The sequence below is a fragment of the Pollachius pollachius genome (genome assembly GCF_949987615.1).
Source record: "Pollachius pollachius genome assembly, chromosome: 1".
NCBI classification, from domain to species: domain Eukaryota; kingdom Metazoa; phylum Chordata; class Actinopteri; order Gadiformes; family Gadidae; genus Pollachius; species Pollachius pollachius.
In genome coordinates this window covers 41,667,414-41,694,407 of record NC_136934.1, presented here as the reverse complement: position 1 = coordinate 41,694,407, position 26,994 = coordinate 41,667,414, and the positions used below count along the sequence as shown (strand labels likewise).

Sequence of the window (26,994 nt, the reverse complement as noted above, 5' to 3'; positions counted from 1 at the left end):
TCTCTTTCTCTCTCCTGATCTTGCTAGCTCTCCCTCGCTCTCCATTGTTTGTCATTGTCCCACCGACGGCCATATATACCATCACACAGAGAACTTCCACAGGTTAGACTAGTGTTTTTTGCCAGTAGGCCTTTTTGTGATCAAGTGGATAGAGGGTGGCTTCATTTGTGGCAGTGCAGGCTAATGTTTAGGCCCCTATCTAGTCCAGTCAGGTAATGGCTGTTTCGGTAGAGGTGAAGGTACAGACTGATTGAGCTGCAGACTAGCAAGAGAGACTCTAATGGACCGCAGATTAGGATTCCCTATGCAACGCCTGGTCAAAGACATGGGAGACTCATAATTGATGTGTCCATTACCGAGACTCAGTTGTAATTAGAGTCAATAAGTCTCTGTAAATGTGTTAAAGCTTAGGCTAAAAGCATTGCAGGTCCGAGGGAGGCTGGGCTAATAATTTAAAATAATCAATGCAGACGTATTCAAAGCCCTTAATTTCCCTTGTGTCTGTACGTCCATGCTCGTCTATACGTACGTGTGCATGCTCGTATGTGAAGTCGAGCGTGTGTGTGTCAGCCTTCATGGCTATCTGATTATCCCCTATCCATTAAGATTTATCTTGTCATTTATAATGCAAAGCAGGGCAGTGCTGGGCAGGGCTGAGGCCTGGGAATGTCCAGCGAGTTAGGAGAGGGAGCTCCATTACTCTTCCCTGACCGTGTGTATTAATTGCTTTTAAAATCAACTTAATGCAGGAAGCAAATGTGAGGGCGCCATCAATAAATGCCCTTCCCTACTTCCCTTCAGCTCCGTCCGCTTTTCAGCTCAATCTTTAATGGGACCTTAATTTGTAAGTCTGCGGCTCTGCATGCTCTGCGTCTACAGGCTTGTGAAATCACCCCCTGCTAGCCTGCTGATATGAGTCTAAATGTGACGGGAAGGCTAATTGAAAAAGGGTCTGAGGTCCAGAGTCAACCAGCGGCCGTTGGTACAGGAGTCACAGTGCTGTGAAACACTGCCTCATCTCCATTGTTATTGCCCGGTGGATTGCACAGTGCGTTTGAATAGGCTGTTTTCATGATGTGCATTCATGTTTCCCAAAATAAATGAACACTTGGGCTTACATTTCAAAGTGGTTCCGACCTGAAGTGAACTGCAATTGGGGAAAAAAAAGGACAACCAATACATTCACTTAGATCGTTACTTTCCCGTATAAAGTAACAAGATACGCTAATGAAAATGAGCACAGCAAAGAAAAGCGTGGGTACTCAAAGTAATCATAATCATTAGGTCTCATTTTTGTTCACCTCTGGCAATTCCTCTTGTCTAGCCCTCACAGCCATAGCATGGTCAAGTCCTTAGAAGAGGCGCCGAAGCAAAAAAGAGCATAACTTTTATCTCTCTTAATAGGCTTGAATCTTTATGATTTATATGACGTTCCTTATCTCTATTTAGAGCGCCTCGTCTGTGTGTCGTCACGCCTCTTACTCTGAGCCATTATTCCTGGAGTTTTAGCACACCCGGGAGCCACTGCTACTTAAGAAAATGAAAGCGTTGACACAGGACCTAAAAACAGATGGATTTAAAGCAAAGTCAAGGACACATCCTGGGGTTTTTACACTGAATTATGTCCTGTTTTTGAGTTTCACTTTCTGTTTTATGGAAGTGAGTTATGTTGTTGTGTGTGCGTATATTCCATTCTCCCTTCCATTTGCCCCGGCATGTAGTGTGCCAGGACGATGGCACTTCATTCTGACAACATGTGCCAGTTATTATTGTTGCTAAGTTGTCTCATTATGTTGAATAATTCTCAATTTCTGAATGTAACAAGCTATTTATCCGGCAGGGCTGTTTGTGGGGCCGCAGAGCAAGACTGTAGGGGTCTGCGAGCTGGGAGCCAGTCCAGCTCCTTTTAATTAAGACCTACGTCCCATTCACTTGATTAATCAGGGAAATCAGGGGATGGCAGTGGGAGGCTGCACACAGATTTGTCACTTTGTCCCTTTTAGGGACCACCCCCCGCCCATCCCCACAATGCGGGCCTACACACATTTTACCAATGAGAGCGCGGCTGGACTTTGCATTTTGAGGTAAATTGGTCACTTTTTCACCGGAGCACGCTGTCTGACCTCAGGCTGAGCTCGGGGAGTTGAAGATTAATAGGCACGCACACACGCACACACTCGGCGTGTGTGCACAATCACGTGAGGGAGGCCATGGGTGTTACAGGAATAAGCGAGATGTTCACGTATGTTAGTGTCAACGCGGCCTGGCTTAAAAGTATACCACGCCGCATGACGGCGCTAGGAATAATGGAACACATCCTGTCTTAGGTCTGCCCGCTAATGTGCGTATGCATATGCACTCTCAATGATATCGTCCGTGTTAAGCACTTTATCTGTACAACACTTGAAAGCCAATATGCCACAAATGGAGCAATGTCGTCTCTGTGCAGGGCTTTTTGACATCAGCAGGGGGAAGGTGGGCTTTGGGGGAGGAGGAGGAGGAGGAGGAGGAGGAGGAGGAGGAGGGTGAGGAGGTGCACCGAAGTGGATTGAAACATTGCAGGAGCGCTTCCCTGCTCTCAGGAAATGAATTAGTCATCCCCACACCGTCTCAAGCAGGCTGCGAGAGAGGGCCCACATCGCCCCTGTGTGGATGGCAATATTAATTTAACATGACACCGCATTGATGGTCAATTTCGGTTTCACAGAGGCTGTTTAAGTGGAGTGGTGGAGTATTAATGTGATACGATGTGTGAACTGAGCGATGTAACGTCTCTGTCTCCCCCCCTTTCTCTCTCTCCGCCCGCGTCTTGCACTCAGCCCAGGCGCCTTCTGGGCGATGCAGCTCGTCTCTCTCTGCTCCCCTCGGTCCTCCATTGTGTTTTGTTTTAGTTCGTCATGTTTCTAAGTAGGAGGACGTTTGTTTGCATTTTGTCTGCTTGTTTGTTTGCCCGGCAGGTGCACGTTGAGGAACAGGAGTGCGTTTGTGTTTTGGGGTTCGCCCGCCTCCCTGTCTGTGGGGATGATGGTGTTTTATCATTGTGTGTCTTTGCATAGAGTTTAGGTTCATCCTTGCCCATGTGTACTTTTTGTTCAAAAGCTTGTTTGTGTTGGTTGAGGCATAACATAACACAGGGACATTTGTAATCAAGACATTTCTTATTTGCTCTTGCTGGTTCCCAACCCCCCCAACCGCTGCCTGTTTATGGGCCTTGTTAGCACAGGCTTGCCTTTCAATCTTCGTTACTGGCTCCAAATTCGATGTGTCGTATTTCCAGCTCACAGCAAGTGAACCGTGTATGAACGAATTAGTAATCTACACAAAGTGCTTAATCAAATCAGCGGCTGCCCCTGGAATTAATATCGTGGCGTTCGGGGATGTTTGCTGGGAGATAGTTGGGCTGCTGACTCGAAAGATGCATATGTGTACATCATACTTGTGGATGTGTGTGTGTGTGTGTGTGTGTGTGTGTGTGTGTGTGTGTGTGTGTGTGTGTGTGTGTGTGTGTGTGTGTGTGTGTGTGTGTGTGTGTGTGTGTGTGTGTGTGTGTGTGTGTGTGTGTGTGTGGGGAGGGGGGGGGCATATCTACATCGGGTTTCCTTTTTTTTTTTAATGAGTGTTCTGGAAACTGCCAACTAACAGCTGTAAAAGTGAATCTCTCGCTTATTCTTTCATGTAAACAAGCTGAATGCTGCTCTGTCTCTGCACTTGGAGGACATTGCTTGCGAACACAACCCAGCAAATGGTCTCCCCCTGCTGGAAGCGGTGGTGTGGTGCATGCTGCCGTGCTGGTCCACCTATTAATACCGAGATCCCAGTCACCCAGAGACAGAGGGTAAAGTGCCCCCGGCAGCCCTCCCCCTCTCCCTGCTCTGCTCTTAAGTGACGGATGGTGGACAGGGGCTGTGGCACTCTCTCAAACGCTGCCCCACCCTCCGGATTTATTAATGACAATAATTAGGGAGAAACCTCCCCGCCAAGCCCGCCAGAGTGATTAGCACTTTAATGATGGAACTGGTTGTGTGTGTGTGTGTGTGTGTGTGTGTTGAGGGGGGGGGGGTAGGTATAGGCGCGTGCAGAATTGATTTACGTATACTGCCTGACCTTTGCAATCCAATTTACGCATCCACAGGCAAAGGAAGAGTAGGTAAGAGATGAGGCGGAGGACACTGACAAGGATAGATAGATGGTGAGGGTGAGAGGGTGAGAGAGGAAGCCTGGCACCCGGCAGATGACACATAACTTTCGTGGAGACCAAACTAAGGGCGCCTGACTTCAGGAATGAGGTGTTTTAAAGCCTTATGTACACAGGGGAGGAACTCATCGTCGTCACCTCCATGATGTGCTTAAAAAAAAAAAGGGACAAATCCATGGCAATGCTGTGTAAAACATCAATGATATAATCGTCCCCTGAGTGTTGTCCTTCTCAAAACCACTGTAACTCTGACCCGGGAAGTTATTTACGCTGTTTTTTTTTTTGTGTGTTTTCTGCACAGGCTCCAAACCCTTCAAATGTAAGATCTGCAACTTTGCCACCGCCCAGCTGGGGGATGCCAGGAACCACGTGAAGAGACACCTGGGCATGAGGGAGTACAAGTGTGACATGTGCGGGTGAGTCCCTGAGAGTGGGAGACGGAGCCCGGGGCGCGAGGCCGGGCAGTGGTAATTGATGCTGGGGAAGTGGAGTTATCTATCCATTTGCAGACAAAGGTCCTTGTGTTAAGTCTCGTTCTTCAGAAGAGGTAAACCTCTTAGCCCAGAAGTCAAGAGTGTCTCTCTAAAGTTACCGTAGGCCTTAATTGACCGGTTTAAAGGTAGCGCTGGTGTGATTTGTGTGTCTTTGTTCATGTTTCGGAATCCCTTTTGCTTTCACTACTTCAAGGCCTGCTTATCCTTGATTCACTCCAGCGAGGGGGCTTTCTGGGAGTTCGGGGCTTTTCTTCTTTGGTCAAGTTGGAAGTTCATCAACGGTTAGGTAAACTGAAAAGGTAATATTTCATCATGCCTCATGCCCAGAGTAGTCCATTCGATAGTATAACTTTATGTATGTTAGTTTGGGGCCTGTTCAATACTCTGATTCGCCTATAGTGGAGTAGTCCTAGTTCAACTACATATAGACCATATTTAATCTTGCGTCAATACAATAGCAAACCTCTCCACTATCCTGCCATGTTCAAATGGTTGCATTCAACTGAAGACTCAGTGGTAATTTATAATGTCCAACTTTGTGCAAACCTGTTGAGTTTTCAACAATCCATTAATTCACTTGTGTATTTGTGTGTGAGGGTATGTGCTAACCCTAACACTGGGGGGGGAGGCTTTTGTCAGTGTTGTGTTCTACAAGTCCTCCATCTTGAGGCGTTTCCTCCCAAAGTGCTGTCAATAATAAGTGTGGGCGTTGACCAAGGTCCTGGCTTTGCAAGCATGTGCAATATACCTTTAAATGGGGCTACTAAATACAGTCCCCGGTTTCACAAATCACGGGGAAATGGAGGAGCCGCGTGCTGCCAGTGCCAGCCGCCGGTGACAAATCATCCCCGTGTGCACTTTCAGTCCTGACTGATCACCTGGTCGACTCCGCCTGTGACTAAAGAGCAGCAAACAAAGAACTCTCCAGAAGGCACCCTCATTAAGGCCAACGCGCCGTACGCACGCACGCACGCACGCACATACACACACACACAGTGCAATCCTACTTTAAGGTGTTTTTTTAAATAAAATGGAATGATATAGTTTTCTTAATCTAAATCCAAAGCATTTGCTAATGGGCAGCCATGTTTCAGGTATAATGTAATATAATTTTTTTATGTTTTTTTCTTTTTTACTTTGTATGACCTAGAAAAGTAAGATTATAGGGCTATTTAGCTAGGGTTTCTCCGGGGGTTACTAACGGTGGTTTAATATTTTGCTGGGCAAGTAAAAAATGCAAAAAGAAAAAAGAAAAAACAGTTGTCTCTAATGGGGTATTCTCTTATTAGCACCATTTGTCATTCCAATTAAGCTGAGGCTCGTTTCATGCAGCACTTTTGTATTGGCTATATTCTTTAATGACAAAACGGGGCATTTTCCAATTTGTTAGTAATTATGTTGTTGACAAGGCAAGCTACGGTCCTCCCATCGACTTTTTATCCTTGTCTATTCATTGCCATCATTGGCATTCGAGTAGGCTAGTATCCTGCCATCCCCATTCCCCATGGCTTTTGTTAGTTTTGTGTTAAGTTTTTAAGAAAACTACCCAAGTGTATATTGCTTTGTCTCTTTCTCTTTCTCTTTTCTATCTTTCTTCTTCCCTGTCTCCCTTTCACTCTCTATCTTTCTCACTGTCTCTTTCTTTCTGTCTCTCTATGTCTTTAGTTCTCTATTCATCTTGCTGTCTCTGTCTGTCTCTCTGTCTGTCTGTCTGTCTGTCTGTCTGTCTGTCTGTCTGTCTGTCTGTCTGTCTGTCTGTCTGTCTACCTTGCTCTCTGGTTCTCTCTCCCTCCCTCCCTCCCTTCTCTGTTTTGATGGGTGCTCCTCCTCGTGAACCTTATGGCCCTTCGTGGTGACTCTGCGAGTCAGTGATGGAGGTGACGTTTGAACGCACGGCTCCTAAGCTGTTCACCTCACTCACACTCCACCTCGGACACCCACAGCCTCTGCTCAGGAGCCGGGGAAGTTGTTGATCCTTAAAGATCATATTGTTGTGGCATTTCATTAAGAAATGCAAATCAAGGCCAGAACAGATTGGAACCCCTGACCGCCGTGCCAATCAAACACAGGAGGTATGTCTGGTGCTTTGCACATCTCTCTCGCTCTCTCTCTCTCTCTCTCGCTCTCTCTCTCTCTCTCTCTCGCCCTCTCGCTCTCCCTACGTCTCGCTCTCCCCCTCTCTCTCTCACTCGCTCTCTTCCTCCATCTGCAGTCATACGTCCGTCTACTCTTTTTTAAGCAATCTTCCTGTCCTCATTCGGTTATTACCGGAATCCTGGAGGTGCAAAAGCAGCGGGAAAACGCAAATTGGTCGCTCGCATGCAAAGGGAAAGATTTCTCATATTTAATTGGTCAGAAGAAAGACTCCGTGACACGCAGCCATACCGGCTGCACGTGTGGAGGCAGGTTCTTGTCTTATGCTCCCCGGCTTGTTGGGCTTCTCTTTTGCTACCACAGCGGGGCGAGGGGCCATTTAATGATGCTCCCCTACCCTCCATCATCTCTCCAAGAAAGGGCCTGGCTTCACCACCGACCCCCACCACCACTCCTCCCCCACCACCAACACAACAGCCAACTTGGCGGCTCTCCCCCTCCTTTTCCCCAAAGATGCCACTGAAGGCCAGCGCTGTTTGTAGGTGTTAAATAATGCATCGCCAGTCTAAATGCTTTGAGACATCGGTTTAATATCCCGGGCTCAGGCACTGGAAGTATTAACACTGGGCTGGACTCCGATTGTCCTCCTGCGGACACCAGCTTTATAATTATGGGTCATAAGCTGCTGTTCCCACTGTCACTGCAGGAATGTGGGAGCAGCAGGGGGGCGGGGGGGGGGGGGGGGGGGGGGGGGGGGGGGGGGGGGGAGAGGAGGGGAGTGAGTTCTCAAGAACTGTTGCTTTCAGCATAGTTACGAAAGTTTGTTTTTCCCGGCAGGCCAAATGCGTCCTCTTTGCTCTGAGAGATCGCCCCAGTGTCTCCGCGATAGTCTCACTGCTGCACTTCACTTGACTTAGTGTCTGTCTCCGTATATATAGTCACAATGTCACTCTCAGTGCTGGGCGTTTTGTATGCTCCGTCTGTGTGTGTGTGTGTGTCTGTGTGTGCGCATGATTTTTTTTTGTGTTGCCGCGATGGGGCTGGCTCATGTCAGGCCCTTTGTGTCCCGGCCTGTCTACCAGGATGTCTGGGCTGCTCCCGGAATAGCACATCAGTTCCGCCCTTTGCGGGGCTCATCCGCTGTAATGTGCCTTAATGCCCGGGGCCCGCGTGCCCGGGCTGCCGAGGCCCCGCCTGTGACAGAGGGAAGGAGCATCTTAGCGGGGCTGCTTATCCAGAGAAAGCCGTCACTTAACGCCACATCCCCCCCCCCCCCCCCCCAACACACACACTTCTATTGTCTCCGCACATCCCCGCTCCCTCTCCTTGACGTGATTCTCTATAATCCCCCCAATGGAATCAGCCACGAACTATTTTTATGTTTTTTTTTTTGGGTCCCCCCCTCCCTCTCCTTTTCATTTAAACATTAATGTTGCCGATGAGAAGGATCCCTATGTAGATGATTATAATGTCACTACCCTGATCCCCCCTATCCTCCTCCTTCTCCCCCCCCCCCCCCCCCCCCGAAATAATTGTACATCATCGCCTCATAACGTGTCGGGGGGACGTCTGCGGCGTGCAATTAAAACCGCAAGAATATAATGCACCAAATGACTGGCTGTCAGCCCCCGTGAACAACACACGCATGGTGTTTGAGTTACACTTAATCATCACGTGCATTAGCCACTTTGCTAAGATCCTCGGCACGCGTAGCAGGAAAGGGCACAAGGCCGCTGGTGCTGTGCTGAGCATGCTGGAGGGGATGGGGTTGGCGCACAGGGTGGGGGGGGGGGCGGGGGGGGGGGGAGGTTGAGATCATTTCAATACAAGCCCTCCATCGTACGCTTCTCGGACCTTTTGCTTTGAAACCCTTTCTGGAGGCTCAGGGTGGAGCTGATGATGGAGATGACTGTTCACGTGTGACTTCTAACGTGTGTTGTCATGTGCTGGCAGGGATGTTTGGGGCCCGGGCGCTCTGGATCCAGCACCGTCAAACGGATACGGAGCAGATGTAAACAGTGCGAACATTGAAAGGCCGATGTCAGCAAAGCCCTTTCTTCGGCGTAACTCAAATGAATTTTAGGGAATGGCAGTCATTGCAATCATCCTGATTTCAGACTTTAGGATTGCGCCTTGGCATTTCGTACGATCATTAAGATGTATCGCTTTTCAGATCGGAAGGAACCGGCCGCCAAGTAGCAGTGTCAGTTGATGTGCGGCTTTACCAAAATAAACACATTTTGCCCTAATGCCTTTAACTGAATTAAGTGTGCCATTATTGGGAATTAAATAAGTAACGCTTAAAGGTCATTGGGAGGATAATGCAGAAGAGGCCGGTCTTTAAAGGTTAAGTATGTAAGGGACTCGATCCGATCACAGCGAGTGCGGTGCAGCACGTACGACTCGGGAAGCTTTGAGTTCTCTTTTGACTCTGTGTGTAGTGATCACTCTTTATGACCGGGACAGCTTTACAGCCTGTTCCTTCCACCTCCTCCTCCACACAGACACCCCCCCCCCCCCCCCCCCCCCCCCCCCACACACACACACCCCCCTGCCCCTCATATCACGATAAATGCGAGGCATAATGGATTGGATGTGTATAGTAGCCTTGGGCTGATGTTGGTCAATTAATGTTTTGTTTTTTTTTTGCAATGGAAACACAGTCGCGCACTGATTTAGACTCACGCACACAAACTGACAAAGAAAGGGGAGACTTTCTTGGTTTCTTGGCTCATGGCATAACAATCTTTACTTCGTGACATACTTTCTGGTTGTACTCCTGAGTTTAAACAATGTAGGACTTTATAGCCTTCTGTTAATCAAGAAAACAATGAGGCTCAGCAAATATCATGCAGTCGTTTTTTAAAACAATTTTGCCATCTAATTTACACTTCAAATTAGGATGCAAGAAACACTTCAGGGACAAGAGATCTGTGTATGCCAGTCACTTTAACTTTAGCGCCTGTTTTTCCCAAAGATTAATTAATTTAATAACATTGTAACTTTTTTTCCTTTAGAGGAAATGGCTGAGCATCCTCCCAGCATCTACTGGGAAAGACGGGGGAGCAAGTGAGCCTCTACTGGCAGCATCTACTGGGAGGGAGAGAAGGCTTAACAGCCTATTGGTCCAATTAGGGTCCAATTACATTTTTGTTTTCCTTTGCAGTCTGATATGGGGTCATCGAAGCTTCAGGGGCCTCAAGATTGTTGAGCCCACGGGCCCGATAGTAGAGAGTCTTCCATCTAATTTAGATAAGGAAAGCAAACACCAGGGCCTGATACTTTTAAATGGGCACCAGTAGTTTAACAGAAGGAGCGAACACAGCACATGATCTCTATGTGGAGCAGGCTAACGTCTTCATATCCAACTACCTAAACTAAGTGTGTGTTCTTTTTTTTTTTGACATCCTGAAGAATCCAACTCTCTAATCTAAGCCTTCATAGGCTGTATTCTCTCACATCTTTTTGTGCAGCTGTGAAATGTACTCTACAGAGCTACTCATGTTACTAATGTTGGAGCTGGGGGGGGGGGGGGGCACACAGAGTCTAAGTTAATGAGTGATTAACAACAGCAATTAAAAGAAGAAGAAGAAGAGTGCGACAGACAAAGATGAGAAAAAGGGGTGCAATTAAAATATCAGTCCTGTCTTTGTCAAAAGTGCACGTGTCATCCATTGTGCACTTATTAAAAAACCAAGGAGGGGGTGACCGGAGAGAGAATGGTGGTAATTCCCGTGCCCCCGGAGTGTCTGGTAATCTGCCCACGGACAGGGCCTCTGCGAGAGGCTGTAACTCATGTTTAAGTGTGGCTCCGTGTCATCGCAAGGTTCACAATCGTGCATTTCCGTGTTGACACCCATCGGGGCAGGAGATATTTGGCAGTCAGGAGTAATTTAACTTAATTAATGGGATGCATATTTGATGGAGGAATAAAATATCCCGGCTCAGCAAAGTGGAAAGGCAGGGAAGATTTAGTAGGAGTTAAAGGTGGAGGGGAGCAATTTGTGTGATCGGTTACTGGCTGCTTCTTGAGAGACAGAGAAGGAGAGAGGGAGAGAGCGAGTGAGCGAAAGAGAAAGAGAGGGAGAGGTGAAGATGGAGAGATGCAAGAGTGAGAAGGACAGAAAGTGAGAGAAATAGGAGTGGAGTGGAGTGGAGAGAGAGGGAGAGAAAGAGAGGGTGATGGTAAGGTAGATGGCGAGGAGGGTGGGCGAGTGGTGGGGGGGTTGAAAGAGAAGGAAGGAGGTGTATGTGGAGGACGAGGAGGAGGCTGATGGAAATAGCTGGAGGAAGTGTGGAGGAGTCGCGGCGCGGCGCCGGGTAGGGGCCCGGGAGGAAGAGAGATGGATGGTTGACACAATGCTGAGCTGCCGTGTAGGGGGGAATGGGCTGTCCCTCCATTGAGAGGGCTATCAGACTGACAGGACTTGATTTAATTGATATCCAGAGTGAGCCCTTCTCAGCGCAAACGGGCACATTACGGCGGTTGAAAACTTGTGGCGGAGCAACCGGCTGCCAAGGGCCTTTTTAATATTCATGAGGGGCTTTTAAGGGTTCGGAAGCAATACCCCCCCCCCACCCCCCCCTCCTCCCAACACACACACGCCTATCCCGTTCTAACACACACACACACACACACACACACACACACACACACACACACACACACACACACACACTTTACCTAAGACACGCAGACTCGCAAGGCGTCGGGTTCCTCAGTCAAACCCGTGGCCCGATGAAAAGCTGTCACGCCACTCTTAATCTCCGCTGGCACTTTTTAATTGACTTCCTGTAGGTATAGATTATTTTCATGGAGAGTCTGCCAACGTGATGCTTGATACCGGCCCAGAGACTGGCATCTGGGATACTTGTAGCTCACTGCCTCCCGCGCTCCCGTCAGCCTCTCTCTGTCTTCATCTATCTCTCTCTCTCTCTCTTCCTTTCCCAGTCTTGTCTCTCTGTTAAACCCCGCCACCTCCCTTCCAAACACTTGTGTGTGTTGGCCAGACATACTGGGGCGAGGTAGAGGGAATGGTTGGGTAGGTGTGTGGTGGTGGTGGTGGGGTTTGGGGGTGAGAAATGCAATCAGTCATTGCCATCATCATAATTGAGCTGATGTACCTGCAGAGTGGGGGGGGCAAGGCAGGCTGCTGTCTGGCTGAGAAAGTGTTTGTGTGTATGTGTGTCTGTGTTCACAAATATATGTTGTACTTGTAAGTAGTAAAGTATTTAGATATTTTCGTTTTTTTTGGTGTCTTTCTGAGGCCGTCAGCGCAATAAGAGAAAACTCTCTGGTTCTTTCTGACCCATATGCACCCAAACAAGAGTCATGCAAACCGCTTGTGTATGTTATACCACATTCCCGACGTCCGTTCAATCTTTATATTGCAAGGTCTTCTTGGCGTTCTCTTTCGTCTGTGTTCACAGTGAGAGTCTAAATAGGCAGTGTCCTCAGTGTGTGTCACGACCATTTCACTTCTTCATGGCCACGTCTCAATGGTTCGCATCCTTTAGATCCGAGATAATGCAATCCCCACGATTCTGCCAGATATGAAGTGATATTGACCATTGTCTATGCAAAACGGATAATAACCAGTGACGAATGGGCAGCATTAGCGGTGAAATTGCATCAACCCTAACAGGCTATTGTAGAGAGCACACCTAGCCAATCCCCCCTCGTTCTCCCAGCGCCTGTTTAATTGATTAATTGCTGACGTGGATGGATGAGGGGTGGCAGGGTCCCAGAATCGGTGGCTGATTGCTAGTCAACCATAAACACGAGCAGCGACTGTGGCCCCTCAAGGGCAATATTCCTGCACCCCACCTTATGGTGATTCCTTATCCCGCCACTGACAACACCGGAAAAATATCTTGGCCATAAAGCGCTAGTATCACCGCTCTGACATATAAGTCCCCGACACACACACACACACACACACACACACACACACACACACACACACACACACACACACACACACACACACACACACACACACACACACACACACACACACACAGCTCGTTACCTCCCTCTGTCTTGCCTCCTCCAGTCCTCCCAGCACCCCCCTTGGACTCCGAAATCACCCGCGTGCCTTTCTGGCAGGGGGCCCCGCTTTCCTTCTCCAGCACGCTCTCTGCCTATGGCCCCCCCAAGGTAGTCGTGGCAACCCCCCCCACTCCACCTTTAAATATGGGGAAATAACGGCGGCGTGAGTGATGTCCCCCGCATCCTTGACTGGGACGGTCCGTGTGGCCGAGGCAACGTCTCCTCGGCCACGTGTCTCCCCCCCCCCCCCCCCGGGGACGTGTAAAGCAAACCCCGCAAAAACACCTCCCAAGGCTGGGCAGAGGCAGCTACTGCACCGGGTACAGGGACGCCGTGGAGGCAGGGAGGTGTGTGAGTGTTTGTGTGCGTGTGTGTGTGTGTGTACATGCACATATAGAGGGGGTGATGCCAGTGTTGTGTAACGTGCAGCAGTGTGACGTGATGTCGTATTTAATTAGTTTTGTATCTCAGAGATGTTCAGCTATGCGTTAAGATAGCGATCGAAGTATACCGAGGTAACGTCCTTCTTATATCTGTGGTGGTTCTGTTCTCCGTCTTCTCCGCCGGGGTCTCTTGGTTTCAGGCGCTTGGCGAAGGCACAGATGAGAGATGGCCATCGCAGCTTCTGGCAAATGCAAGGGCTGTTGTGAAGGCTCAAAGGGGGATGTTTTTTGGGGGTGAAAGGGTGCACAGTGCGGTGACAAACAAAGTGTGTTAATGCTGTGTGTGTGGGTCGGGGTCATGGGAGGTTAGATGATCTTTTGTCAAACAAACCTTTCAGACTACTTTTAATGTGGTACCGCACTGAGTTAACCCAGATACTGCTGCCAACTGGACTGTTGGGGTTCTGGTGAGGGGTGGGGGTACACACACACACACACACACACACACACACACACACACACACACACACACACACACACACACACACACACACACACACACACACACACACACACACACACACACACACACACACACACACACACACACACACACACAGTTTGCAAAAATATGCTGACACTTCCATTAGCCATAAACCAGCCACTATCAAGTCTATTCATTTATTCAGTTTATTCAGCAATAAAGTAAAAAATAAATAAACTGAGGTCAGGTTTGTAAGGCAGGGCAGATCTCCCTGTGTCTTGGGCAGTTAAATTCCACATTACGGGGGGCTTACTCTGCCCACTTCTGTGGTCGTATTTTCAAAAGGCCTTGCCCCGTGTTCTCTCTAGCCTCCAGTATATCTGATTGCTCAAACGGCTGCAGGCTACACCGGTGTGATTATGGTAAGGAAATTAAATCCCCAGCCATCTCCATGCCCATTTCGGCATTGAACGTGCGTTTGGTCCTTGTAATGGACAGTAGATGGCGCCATTCAACTTGCCAGGAACCCACAAGATGAGTCCTAGTGGGTTTGTCTTGGACCACCTGGTCTATGGAACATTATAGAAGTCTTCCCCAACCATTCAAATGCCGCTCCATACCAGAGATGTTTGTCCTGGTCGATAATTCTTTAAAGTCTCGGAAGTAACTGACTTCTGTATTGTTGCATATTCTTCATTTTGAAACAAATTATTTGGCCGAATATAATTCTTGCAGACGTCAGGCTTTATAAAGAAAAAAAATGCCTTTTTAGTAAAAGGTGCAGGTAACATATTAAATTGTTAATATCAGGGAACTGAATAAGTTATACGTTCACAACATTTTGACGTGCCTGAAATTACATGTAATAAAAAAGACACACACACACACACACACACACACACACACACACACACACACACACACACACACACACACACACACACACACACACACACACACACACACACACACACACACACACACAGACAGTACCAGCCCATTGGACCAAGGCGCAGTACCACGGGTTCAGTCTGTGTATAGGAGTGAGTCTGGAAAGGCCCATGGAAGCAGGCACCAGGGCTTCCACCAGCGGGGGCTGACTAAACGTTTGGGGAAGGCCCGACAGCAGTGGCATGAAGTTGTGTGTGTGTGTGTGTGTGTGTGTGTGTGTGTGTAGGGGTGGGGGAGGGAGGGGGACGGGGGGGGGGGGGGGGTGTAGGGGGTTGTCCCTGGCGGTCCTGCTTTAACTAGGGCGAGCCTCTCTCTACCACCAGACCTCCGGGGGGTGGGGGGCGATCAGCAGGCTCTCAGGAGAAGTCCCGGCTCCAGCACCTCACGACCGGGCCTGTCAGGAGGTGGCTGGGTTTCGTGAATGTGTGTGTGCGTGTGTGTGTGTGTGTGTGTGTGTGTGTATGTGTATGTCCGTGTGTGTGTTTGTGTATGTGTGGGTACGGGTGTGGGTGTGTGTCTGGCCTTTTGTGTATGTGAGTTTGTGTGTGTGTGTGTGTGTGTGTGTGTGTGTGTGTGTGTGTGTGTGTGTGTGTGTGTGTGTGTGTGTGTGTGAGTGTGTGTGTGTGTGTGGGGGGGGGTCTGCCGCTGCTACTGGTAGTGAGAGTAGTAGTGGGTGGAGGGGGGGGGGGGGGGGGGGGGGGGCGGGGTTTGGGGAAGCTGGGTGGGGACTGACAAGCCGAGAGGGCAATTACAGCAAGGACAAAGACTACACCGTGATAAGTCCCCACAGCACCCTAATGAAGAGAGCAGGTTAGACCGCTAAGAGCAGTGGGAAAATGAGCAGTGTGTGTGTGGGTGTACATCTGTGTGTGTGCGTGTTTGTGTGTGTTTAACCTACCCAAGGACGATACACACTCCGAGGTCACGTCGCTACCAGTGCTTGCCCACCTCACTTAACTGATGCCTTGCTACGATGTGTGTGTGTGTGTGTGTGTGTGTGTGTGTGTGTGTGTGTGTGTGTGTGTGTGTGTGTGCGCGCGCGCTGCGCGCATGTTTTCTGATGTATTTTTCGGGGCCTAATTCAAGCCAAAGTAAACAACAACACGAGAGTGGAAAAGTGGGGACATCATTAGGGACTCATCGTCCCGTGGATGTGAGTAATAAGGGAGAAGGTCCCCACGCTGCCTGGAAATGAAATGAAAGCTCTTTTAAATCGGCCCATTTTCTGGCGGGTAAACGATATGCAATTTCTTTGAGTTTTTTTTGCCTGTGTTTTTTTGTTTATTTTCCACCCTCTCCTTAGACACATTTTAAATATTTTGTAATAACAACTTGATTGGGGATTCACTCCATATTAATATGCCGTGGATCCACCACAGGGGGCTGTGTTATTATCTTCAAATAAGGTTGTGTTTCTTTAAGTCGGGCGCCGTGGATAATTTATTTTTGATATTGAAAAAAGATATATAATGACAAAAAGGACCAAAGCAAATAAATCCGAAAGCTTAAAGATCCAAGAAAAAATAGACATCAGTAGAAATAAATACGTATATATTTGTTATAATCTTATACTCTCCCCCCCCCCCCCCCCCCCCATGCTTGGTCACTGTGCATATCCAGTCTGGATCCGATTAGAGATCCCCAGATCTAGTTATCAGAGCAGGTCCCAATACCACCAGACCCCCTCCGTTCTCTCCCTCCTCTCTTAACCTCTCTCTCTCTTTCTCTCTCTCTCTCTCTCTCCCTCCCACTCTCTTCCCCTCGTCGGGCGGTGGGAGATGGTGTGTACCTGATAGTGCTGTGTTGGCACACATTCCCTGGATCTGATAAGGGAGGCTCTGAAGCGTTGCTTATTCAAATCTGTGCGTGTTCACAGTGAATGGGAACAGGTAAAGGCAATAAGATACACGGAGATAACCCTTCTGGAGAGGGAGTGAGGGGGTGAGGCAGAGGGGGAGAGAGGAACCACTTTTTACCCACTATTGCGCGGCAACTGAGCTTTTGCGTGTGTGGGTGTGTGTGTATGGGTGTCTGTAGGGATGGGCGTGTGCGTGTTAGTCTGTGTGAGTGTGTCGGTGGTGTGGGGGGGAAGAGTTATATGCAGAAAACTGGATATAGTTTGCTTTAATTTTTAATGCATTTTTTATTCTGAATTGAACTCTTGAGACGCAAAGTAGTTCATTGAAGTCTGAGAATTTTTCAGGAATTGCCTTTTTTAAAAGAAATTTAAGTAAGCACTTTTGTTTGCTTTATGCATTTATTTGGCTTTTACAAACTGGCCAGTTCTATTTCAAGGCTCAATGGTAATGGCAGTATTTACAATATTTATGCATGTAAGTTGCATAGGTATGTGTTTGTGTTAGTGTGTATGTGTGTGTGTGTGCTGTGTTTCAAGGCTAGTTGAAAACCTAATAAAATAGAATTAAAAAAGAAATTAAGTATTGTTTGAGTTTTTGATGATAAAAAATTATAAAATAAAAAGAGGCCTATTCAATTAGTTGTGAAACTCCTCTTGGATGTTAAAGCAACACTCTCTAATCTAAAACAACACGACTTCTTGGTTGGAGCATGGAGGGTGGTTCACTGGCGGTCTCTGGGGCAGCGCGTGTGTGTTTGTGTGTGCGTCTGTGTGTGTTTTTTAAGTGTGCGCGTGTGTCCGTGCGTGTGTGTGTGTGCGTGCATGCGTGTCAGTGTGTGGGGGGTATAACATATGTTGCACTAGCTCATTGTGGAGGATTACTACTGCTAGTTAAACAGGGGGCTCCTAGGGCCCGGCGTGTTAACTCGTCCAGCCTCGTACGGAGCGGGGCCGCTCTGCAGCCATTCGCTGGAAGAAGGTGTGTTTGTGTTTGTGTGTGTGTGTGTGAGGTGGCTCTGAACGTACACTCGCAATGAAATATGTTGCTGGCCGATGCTCTGATTAGTAATTCTTTTTTTTTCCTCCTCCAGATGACACAAATTATGAGCAGATTCTTTACTTTAATTATCTCCTTAATAAAAGCAATTAGTACCGATAATAACAAGGCTGCCATTTATACAGGACATTTCTGTTAGTTAATTATGTGTTTACCCAATACTTTTTCATAATTAAATCATCATTTTTCGGTGTTGGCAATTTTTGGTTTGCTTTAATGAATAGCTATTATTGATAATATTATTAGTACAGATTATAACAACTGTCCAGTTAGATTTATTAGTATTTGCTCCATTGTCTGGGCTTGTTTGCAAATTAGTCTTGTGTGTCTTTGGTTTGTGTTTGACAAATATAACTTTACATTGAGACATTAATTTAAAAAGAGTGTCATTGCTAGTGCCTCATGTATTATTATTATTTATTTTTTACTCTTTTGATGCAGAGAAATCTAGTCATTAAATATAATCAATCTAGAATTAAATATTGTCAACATAGTTCCAATTTGATTTTAGAGACACAATTTGGAGTCACAAATGTCTTCTAATTGAGGCCACCTATTCAAAATCCTCTTGTTTGCGTTAGATTCCTTTTAGTGCAAGGTTGTCTCTGAAACCTTTTATTTAATGTTTCATTTAATCCCTCAATATGGAGCCTTCCAAATGAATATGATGACACAAACACACACACACACACACACACACACACACACACACACACTCACACACTATTAGAATACAAAAAGTCTAATACATTTGTCCCCCACCATTGGTAGGGATGAGCAATTATTTTAAAAAGTTTTTACGCAAAGGAGCTGAAAATGAGAATATGGGCGCAGAGCCTTTCTGACGTGTGTGTGTGTGTGTGTGTGTGTGTGTGTGTGTGTGTGTGTGTGTGTGTGTGTGTGTGTGTGTGTGTGTGGTGGGGCAGAGTGGACATAGGACACGTTTCAAGACGCTTTAATGCCAAACTCCGGTGGTAATGCACAACTGTTAATAAGCAACCATAACTACTCCTTCAAGGTGACAGTTGACAGAGAAAACCGCACACCTAAAAGACGAGCAAATAAATGAAAAAGGGGGAGGATCTGCTTGCTTATTCCCCCCCTCACACACACACCCTTACGTGTTTTTCTATTCATCCCTCTCTTTTTCCTGTCTTTCGTTGGGCATAAGAGAGGAATTTCCCGGCCGCAGATTGTATTGGTGGTGAAAGAATGTCAGCCTCAATAAAGGGCTGGGAGGCCTAGGTCACCGGGACGGGCCGTGCACGGCGACCCGCGTCTCCAGGTCTGTTTGTGGCCACGCCGACATCGGCAAACATGCTGCGACGTCTACCCCCCCCCCCCCCCCCCCACGGCGTGCAAGGTAACCATCTGAAGTCCGTCTCGTCGGACACATACACACACATACACATACACACATTCACACACACATAGATATACTCATACACACACACCCTTTCATATTTTTCACCCAACCGCTCCAAACACACACACACCTTTTTAAAAAAAGAAATGTTTTTTTTTTGGGGGGGGGGGGAAGGGCTTTCAGGACAATCGCATGCTCTAAAATAAAATTATATATCGAGATGAGAATGATGCTTTGAGGATATAATTAAAGATATCGTTCAAAGAACAACTTTTTGCATATTTGAATTATTACTGTCGTTAAAAAACCACACGAAATATGGAAATCCGATTGCCGGAAGCACATAAATCAATGATCAGCGAGGCCTCAGAGCCCAATAAATATGAGGAGTTAAATACTTTAAAATGCAAATCACATCTACAAAATTAGCATACGGCTGAATTTAAAGGATGCGGCTTCCTTCCTTAAGACCCTCTAAGGTAAAAAAAAAGGAAAGAAAAAAAGAGGTAGGGGTTGGATGGGGCAGTGGTGTAGTGAAAGCCGACACCAGGCCCCTCCCCCCCATCCCTAAATTGTCATTGGTCAAGTCCTATCCATGGTGAATCATAGCAGGTGAAGGGGCTGACAGACACACTGGGCCCTGTCTCTTTTGTGCATCCAGAGTGCCTTAAGTGATCTGAATAATTAGGGAGTTAATTATTCTTCATCCATCTAAATCAGAATGGGACAGATATGGGGATGGAATTTATAATTTTTTTTCTTATAGCCCCGGCATCCTGTCTTGTCCTAATGCGGTAAACTAAAGTGACTGTGAATAATGCCGACTGACCTCAGAGTAATTACCGCACGCCTGGCAATTTGCTTTACTGTTGCTAATTGAGGGTATTGATTCGGTGAGATTCATATTAAAAATACATATGTTTTATTGCCGGGATTCCCCCCCCCCCCCCCCCCCCCCCCCCCCCCCAGAAGTCCTTAATGTATTATTAATTTTTTTATTTTTTATTCCACAATAATTAGCAGAAAAGATGTGCTTCACCGCAGGCTCGGTGCGCTTTCCTTTGTCTCATGCGCTACCCGCCGTCTCAGGTACACTCAGCCAAAGTTTCTGCTGAATCTCAGATAAATTTTTTTTTACTTGCGCCAACCAAACGGAGCACACAGCAAGCAACTGCTTATGCAACGTTCACGGCCACAAACCCCACTTCCCGCCAGAAACTTCGCCTCCCGCCGAAGTTACTCCAAGAGGACTCAATTTAACTTTATTGTTCCAAACGCGATTGGATCACTGAGGAACACCACACGGCAATCTCGTGGCAGTGTAGCTATAGCTCATGTGCGACGCGTCGCCAGTGGCTCCGGTGAGATTCGATTGGCTGGGAGAGAAACCGCACACCTTCCCACCAGTGGCCGTTGTATCCGGTTAGCTCCAAAAAGAGGAAAAAGACCCAGCATTGTTTTCGTCTCAGACGTTTAAAGACGCGCCGGTACCTCCTGGATCAATGGACACGATGTCTCCGTGTGCATTAACAGCCAGGTTAGAGTGTGAGGTTAAAACCGGCCGCCACCTCTATGGGAGGGGGAGGAAACGCAGGCGAGGGGGGGGGGGGAGAAATCAATGTTCTCTATGTGGAGTCATGGAGGTTGGCCTGGTACTGCTGAAGGCATCCCTTTTACGTGTGTGTGTGTGTGTGTGCGTGTGCGTGTGTGTGTGTGTGTGTGTGTGTGCGTGTGTGTGTGTGTGTGAGACACGAAGAGGGCAAGTCGAGCGTGTGTTTGTTTTGGGGGGAGGAGTGGTGGTACTGTCACTGTCGCTGGCAAGATGTGTTCATGTGTGAATGCCCTTCTTATGGCGCCTGCAGGTATTGACCAGCAAAGGAGGACGGGTCTCTCGCCCTCTCGCTCTCGCTCTCCTCCCTCCTCATCTCTGGTATTTTCAACCTCTGGACTAACAGGAGATCGGGTGGCAGCTCTGTGGCCTTCCTAACCACCCAGATCTGGATCGATGGAGCAGGGCGTTGTTGGTTAATGCTCCTCAACTTGTGTGTCTCACTCCACAAGGCTTTCTCCTTGTGGCTTAGGAAGAGGCATAAACACATGCATTAAGAGTGTGTGTGTGTGTGTGTGTGTGTGTGTGTGTGTGTGTGTGTGTGTGTGTGTGTGTGTGTGTGTGTGTGTGTGTGTGTGTGTGTGTGTGTGTGTGTGTGTGTGTGAGTGCGCATTCAGACAGAACTCAGGCTGAAAGGCTAAGCAGCTTGAGGCCTGTTATTAGTCCTCTGTGTTTAAGGGCCATACATGTTTAGACGGAGTATGACTCCCTTTATTTTATTTACTGTCAAGGCGATAAGTACACATGGGAACACCCCCTTCATCAGAGAAAGCTGTGTGCGCGTGTGCTGATGCGCGTGCGTGCGTATGTGCGTTCATCTGCGCATGCAAAGGATAAGGACCCGTGGACCCGTTGAAGCTCGCTTTGGACACAAACGCCGGGTGATTGCCACGGGGTAACCCTGTTTACTTTTAGGCTAACAGTGCGGCTCTGTCTCCGCTGCTCCTCAGACCAACAGCAACAACAACATGTAGTCACTCTGCTGTAATTCACCGTGAGCGTTCCCACCGTGCCTGGCTGTACACAGGCCGCATTTGGATGGCGCGTTTTAAATACCGGCGCCTCCCACGCATGATCTGTAGTACACAGGATGAATAAAATGCACATTCTGCACAAGGGCTTGTGTTTAACACCTTTTTTGCTGCACACACACAAACACACCCACACAGATTCGCTCATACAACACACACACGAAAACTAACATTCAGTACACTACGGTAACCACACACACACACACACACACACACACACACACACACACACACACACACACACACACACACACACACACACACACACACACACACACACACACATATACACACACATATACACACACACACACACACACACACACACACACACACACACACACACACACACACCACACACACACACATAAACAGGTAGTTAAGCTTGGGGGGGGAGAATGTGAAGAACAACGCGGAGGCCTGAGCAGAGTCTCCAGAGGTGCTTGGGAATGGGGCTGCGACTAGGGGGGTTAGTCCCACAAGTAAGATTTAAGATAACTAATGTTAAGATTAACCATGTAAAGTCTGATAGCTCAAGCCTGGGTGAACGGAGCGTTTCACCTTCTTTCTCTTCATGCTTTTTTCAAACAATCATGCTGCTGGAAGCGAGGATCTTGAATGCATGATCTGCAAGCTTTCACCCAGTCGCGCTCTGAACGCTTTCACCCAGAAGCGTTTTGAAAGCTTTCACCCAGTAGTCTTTTGTAAGCTCTCATCCTGTATGGAAACAAGGCCCTTTAGGAAACAAGCCCCCCTCCCCAGTGGTCCTGCTACACCCTAGGTCTACAGGATCCCAGATGAAGGGAGGGGTAGCCAGATCAAAGTGTCTTTGGGTAAAATAATCAATCATAAATCATCCCCGGTAAAGACCCAAGTGATAAATCCAAGAGAGTGACTCATGAGGAGGCTCCACTTAAATCAGACCCTGCGTTCTCCTCAGGCCCCAGGCTCGACGGGTTGCTCATGGATCTCTGATTCCCCCCCCCCCCCCCACAACCACCCTAGTGCTCTGCTGGCAGTGGTGCTGGTAGTGGTGGTGCTGCTAGTGGTGGTGTTGGTTGTGCTGGGGGTAATTAGGCGTCAGAACACTTAGTCTGTCTGCTGTTCGGGTGGGACAGAATGGTCCCGACGTGGTGGAGGGATGTGCAGGCTACTCTGTTGCTTCTGCTCCGCTGCTCAGCTGTCCTCTGAAGGACCCGTCAGCCAAACAGCCGTCCCATCCCCCACACCCCCACCTATCCCCCGGCACCCCCACCCATCCCCTCTTACCCGGAGGCTGCCGGCTGGGGTGGGAGCACACTTCCTTTTTGTGTGTGTGTGTGTGTGTGTGTGTCTGTGTGTGTGACTCGAGCCGTAGTGGTAGAAGGGTCTGGACCAAAGGGGTCTGAGCTTCCTATTTCTCTCCATATTTTTGTGTGTGTGTGAGTGACTCAAGCCGTAGTGGTAGAAGGGTCTGAGACTTTGTGTGTGTGTGTGTGTGTGTGTGTGTGTGTGTGTGAGAGAGGGGACATGCAGTCCTTGGGCGGGTCAGTCCGGTGGTCAATACCAAGACTTCTACTCCACTAACCATATGGACAATATGGATCAATAGGAGGTGAAGGCACATATATTTTACTAATTACTCCAATAATTAGAACGGTCGTTTGCGATTAAAATAAAATCAGTGCGTGGTCAATTCCTGCTAAATGGCTTCGGACACGGTGGACCAATCCTGTTAAGGCCGTGTTGCGCTCTTGTCATAAAATCATTTAGGGAAAACCACATTAGTGAGGTGGTGTTCTGATATTTATTTCTTTATTTCAGTTCGGAGCTTGACCACAGAAAGCCCACAAGGGAAAGCAGTGGATAACTTGTTTTGGCGTATTGTACACGGCTGCAAAAACACACACACACACACACACACACACACACACACACACACACACACACACACACACACACACACACACACACACACACACACACACCTCCCTGCATGTGTGCCTCTGCAAGTCAGCGGAAATACCTGCAACTGGTCCACTTAGCCGTGTACACAGACATGTGTGGTAGCAGAAAGCAAAAACATGTGGTCATTGTTCCTACCAATTACCATTATAAATACAAAAAAGTAAATATAAAGTATTTATTTGCATCCATCATCAAGGGAGATATTTGCAAAATTTTGATTAAACACAGAATTTGTCGACGTCCATCCTCAATGTCTCTCATAAAGAACCCTTACGCTTATTCTCAAACCAAAGCAAAACTTAAAAGTACTTTTAAGAGCTTGCTCTTCATTCCTCATATACATCTCATTAATAACCCAGACGCTAATTCTACAACAAAAGCTTTGGCGGTGTAACGGAGGACCGGGAAGGAGGTGGAAGGAGTGTGGAAGGAAAGGGAAGGGAAGGGAATGTGCTGTGGCAGTCTTTTTTGAGTTTAGTTTAGCGTAGCGCACAGTGCACAGCCGCCGCCGTCGCCGCCGCCACAGCGGCAGCAGTAGCAACAGCTACACGGGAGGCGTCGGAGAGAGCGAGGGGGAGAGAGGGAGACACCCGCGTTGTTCTAATGTCCTAGAGCCATGCTCGGCGTCCTGCTAAAGATGGCTGTTTTTACACAGGTAGGCAGTTTGTGGAGGGGGAGACACTGCCTCGCTGAAGCAAGATGAAAAAAAACAAAAAAAAAGAAAGACACAAGAGGAATCAAAGGATGTCCCACCCCACCGTGCCTTTTAAATAATGTAACAAATATTCTAATTTTAAAAAAAAAGAAAAAAATCTCTTCATCCTTCCTGCTAATCTGAGCACTAATTTATTCCAACCCAAGGCCATATTAGTATGCTAGCCAAGGGCAAAACGGTTATGACAAGAGCAAGTTCCCGCAGAGAAAAATAACTTCGACACAGATGAAGAGAGATGGATGAGAGAGTGGGCTCTGTGATTGAAAACTAGAGCATCTGGTCAATGTTAATAAATACTTCATATGCTATGGTCAGTTGTTTTGTTTCAGTTTTGTTTTTTTGCGGTAAAAACACAACAGTAAAGTCAACAGGGCAGTCTTCATTACCTTAGCAATTTCCCAGATAATTTAGCCCAATACATTTTTGGTATGATTAGAATCTAATCTACAAAAATATTAATTTTTAGTCTTCAATTCGGTGTATTTTTTGGTGCTTTTCCAAAGTTTTGGGGAAGCAATAAAGCATTGTTTGTGGTTTTAATAACTCACGCTTTTCTTTTTTTCTGATTAATTGCAACTGTATTGTGAGCGTGTGTGCGTGCGTATGTGTGCCTGCATGCATATTATTGATGCTGTTTTCTTTGTTATTTTTTTCCCTTTCGAAATGCATTTGAGCAATGGGACTTTGCACCGGTCATCAAATAGACACTTCATTATAGGAGCCGCGATAACAAATACATTGTGTAGGATAATGATGGCGCTGCTTCATATTGTTCATTTTACATTGGGGTGTCACACCGCACACGGGACTTGGCTTTGTCTGTGTGTGTGTGTGTGTGTGTGTGTGTATGTGTGTGTTCATCATGTGTGTGTGTATCTATATTTATATAAATGTGTGAGCGTGCGTGGATGTATCTTTGTTTTTGTCATTTTACAACATCACGTTTCAACAAATTAATGTCTGAACCGGTGGTAGGAGAAATATACCATCATTTGCTAAGCGTGACAAACGATATATTTTGGATAATGATCGCGCCCATTGCTTTCTGCATTTGTAAATGTGAAGTAATGAATATCTCTCTGTCGGGGGGGAGCCGAGAGCACCTAGACGTATCGCGTGTTGTCAGTTCTCCGGCGGAGGCCTAACCTGGGCCGCGCCGAGGTGATTGACTGTCTGTGTCTGAGGAAGTAGAACTCTGTCTAAATCTAACCAGTCTTTTGTCAAACATAGCGTAAAGGTCACACCTAAAAATATAGATTTTGTGACAATACAGGCAGTGCACTATGGGCATAGATTAATGAGGGTTTTATATAGGTAAAAACGGTACAAAAAGTTATAAAAACGGCTATGAAATCAAAAATTAATTTTTCTTTTTTTAATCTGTCGCAATGGAGGCCATGCTAAACATGGTTTTGGTGCCTATCAAAAAACAGCCTTTCATAACAACCTTAATAGTGCAGAGTGTGCATTGACTCCCTCGTTCATATGCGTCGCTGATCCAGATAAAAGAGCCTCCGAAACATGTGACCAATACACCCAATCAGGAGGTGGGACGCATCCGGTGTGACTGACTGTTTGTCGCCTGCAGTGGGCTTGCTTGGGTGGAAGGTGTGTGTGTGTGTGTGTGTGTGTGTGTGTGTGTGTGTGTGTGTGTGTGTGTGTGTGTGTGTGTGTGTGTGTGTGTGTGTGTGTGTGTGTGTGTGTGTGTGTGTGTGTGTGTGAGACTATAGGCCCGTCAAAGGTTTTTCAGGGTGTTGGACTGAGTCATGGCCTGTCTCACTCAAACACAGACACACACACACACATATACACACTCACACACCGACACTCCCCGATGAGCCCTCCGGTTAGGCAATCAACAGTATTATTGCGGTGAAATGTATATATTTAATTTGTAAAACAATGACAGTTTTGCTTGATTTATGGTGCAAGACGAGGATAATTAATTGAAAAATGCATATTACCCTGTGACTTAATTATTAGCTAATTAATCACCGGGTACTTGTTCAGTGAGCCCCTCACACCCACACACACACACACACACACACACACACACAACCATACACCTTTTCAGACATATTTCTCAGACATACTTCTTGGATTTCCTCCTGAGGTCATTTGAATGTGAGGTCATGCTTTTCTTCTTGCGGAGCTGTGAGATGGAGAACATGCTCTACGCAAGGCGTGTGTGTGTGTGTGTGTGTGTGTGTGTGTGTGTGTGTGTGTGTGTGTGTGTGTGTGTGTGTGTGTGTGTGTGTGTGTGTGTGTGTGTGTGTGTGTTTGAGAGAAAGTATTCCAAGGGGTACAATACGATTTCAGGGCTTGTACGAAAACCAGACAAGGTATGAGGTTTGTCGTTGTTGGAGTTGTGTGTGTGGTGGACAAGGGCTGCTGATAGAAATAATTAGAGGAGCTTGGGTCCTATAAAACCCTTAAGTCTCGATAGGACTTAACACCTTAAAGTGGTTTTGTGTAAGATATATTCAAGGCTAAATACTTATAACGTTGAATATGTCCCTGTCTGGTTGGGATCCCTCTCAAGATGCGCGCACACACACACACACACACACACACACACACACACACACACACACACACACACACACACACACACACACACACACACACACACACACACACACACACACACACACACAGCGCAGCCTGGCATCTTTGGCCTTTAAAAGAAAGCACTGCGGAGGTGAGAAAGACAAACATGTAACATACCCCTCTCCTCTGGGAGCCAATGGGGTTGGGG

At 47.3% G+C, this 26,994-nt stretch overlaps 1 protein-coding gene across 1 annotated transcript in view; it reads left to right on the top strand.

The window, feature by feature from the left end:
* The window catches only part of znf407 (zinc finger protein 407), a gene marked incomplete at its 5' end in the record, with an annotated part of 111,486 nt that overhangs the window by 2,302 nt on the left and 82,190 nt on the right, over positions 1 to 26,994 (top strand). Inside the window, one exon of the mRNA XM_079755028.1 lies at positions 4,497 to 4,611. Within this exon, the coding sequence (XP_079611154.1) occupies positions 4,497 to 4,611 (115 nt within the window). The remainder of the gene's footprint in view (positions 1 to 4,496; positions 4,612 to 26,994) is intronic.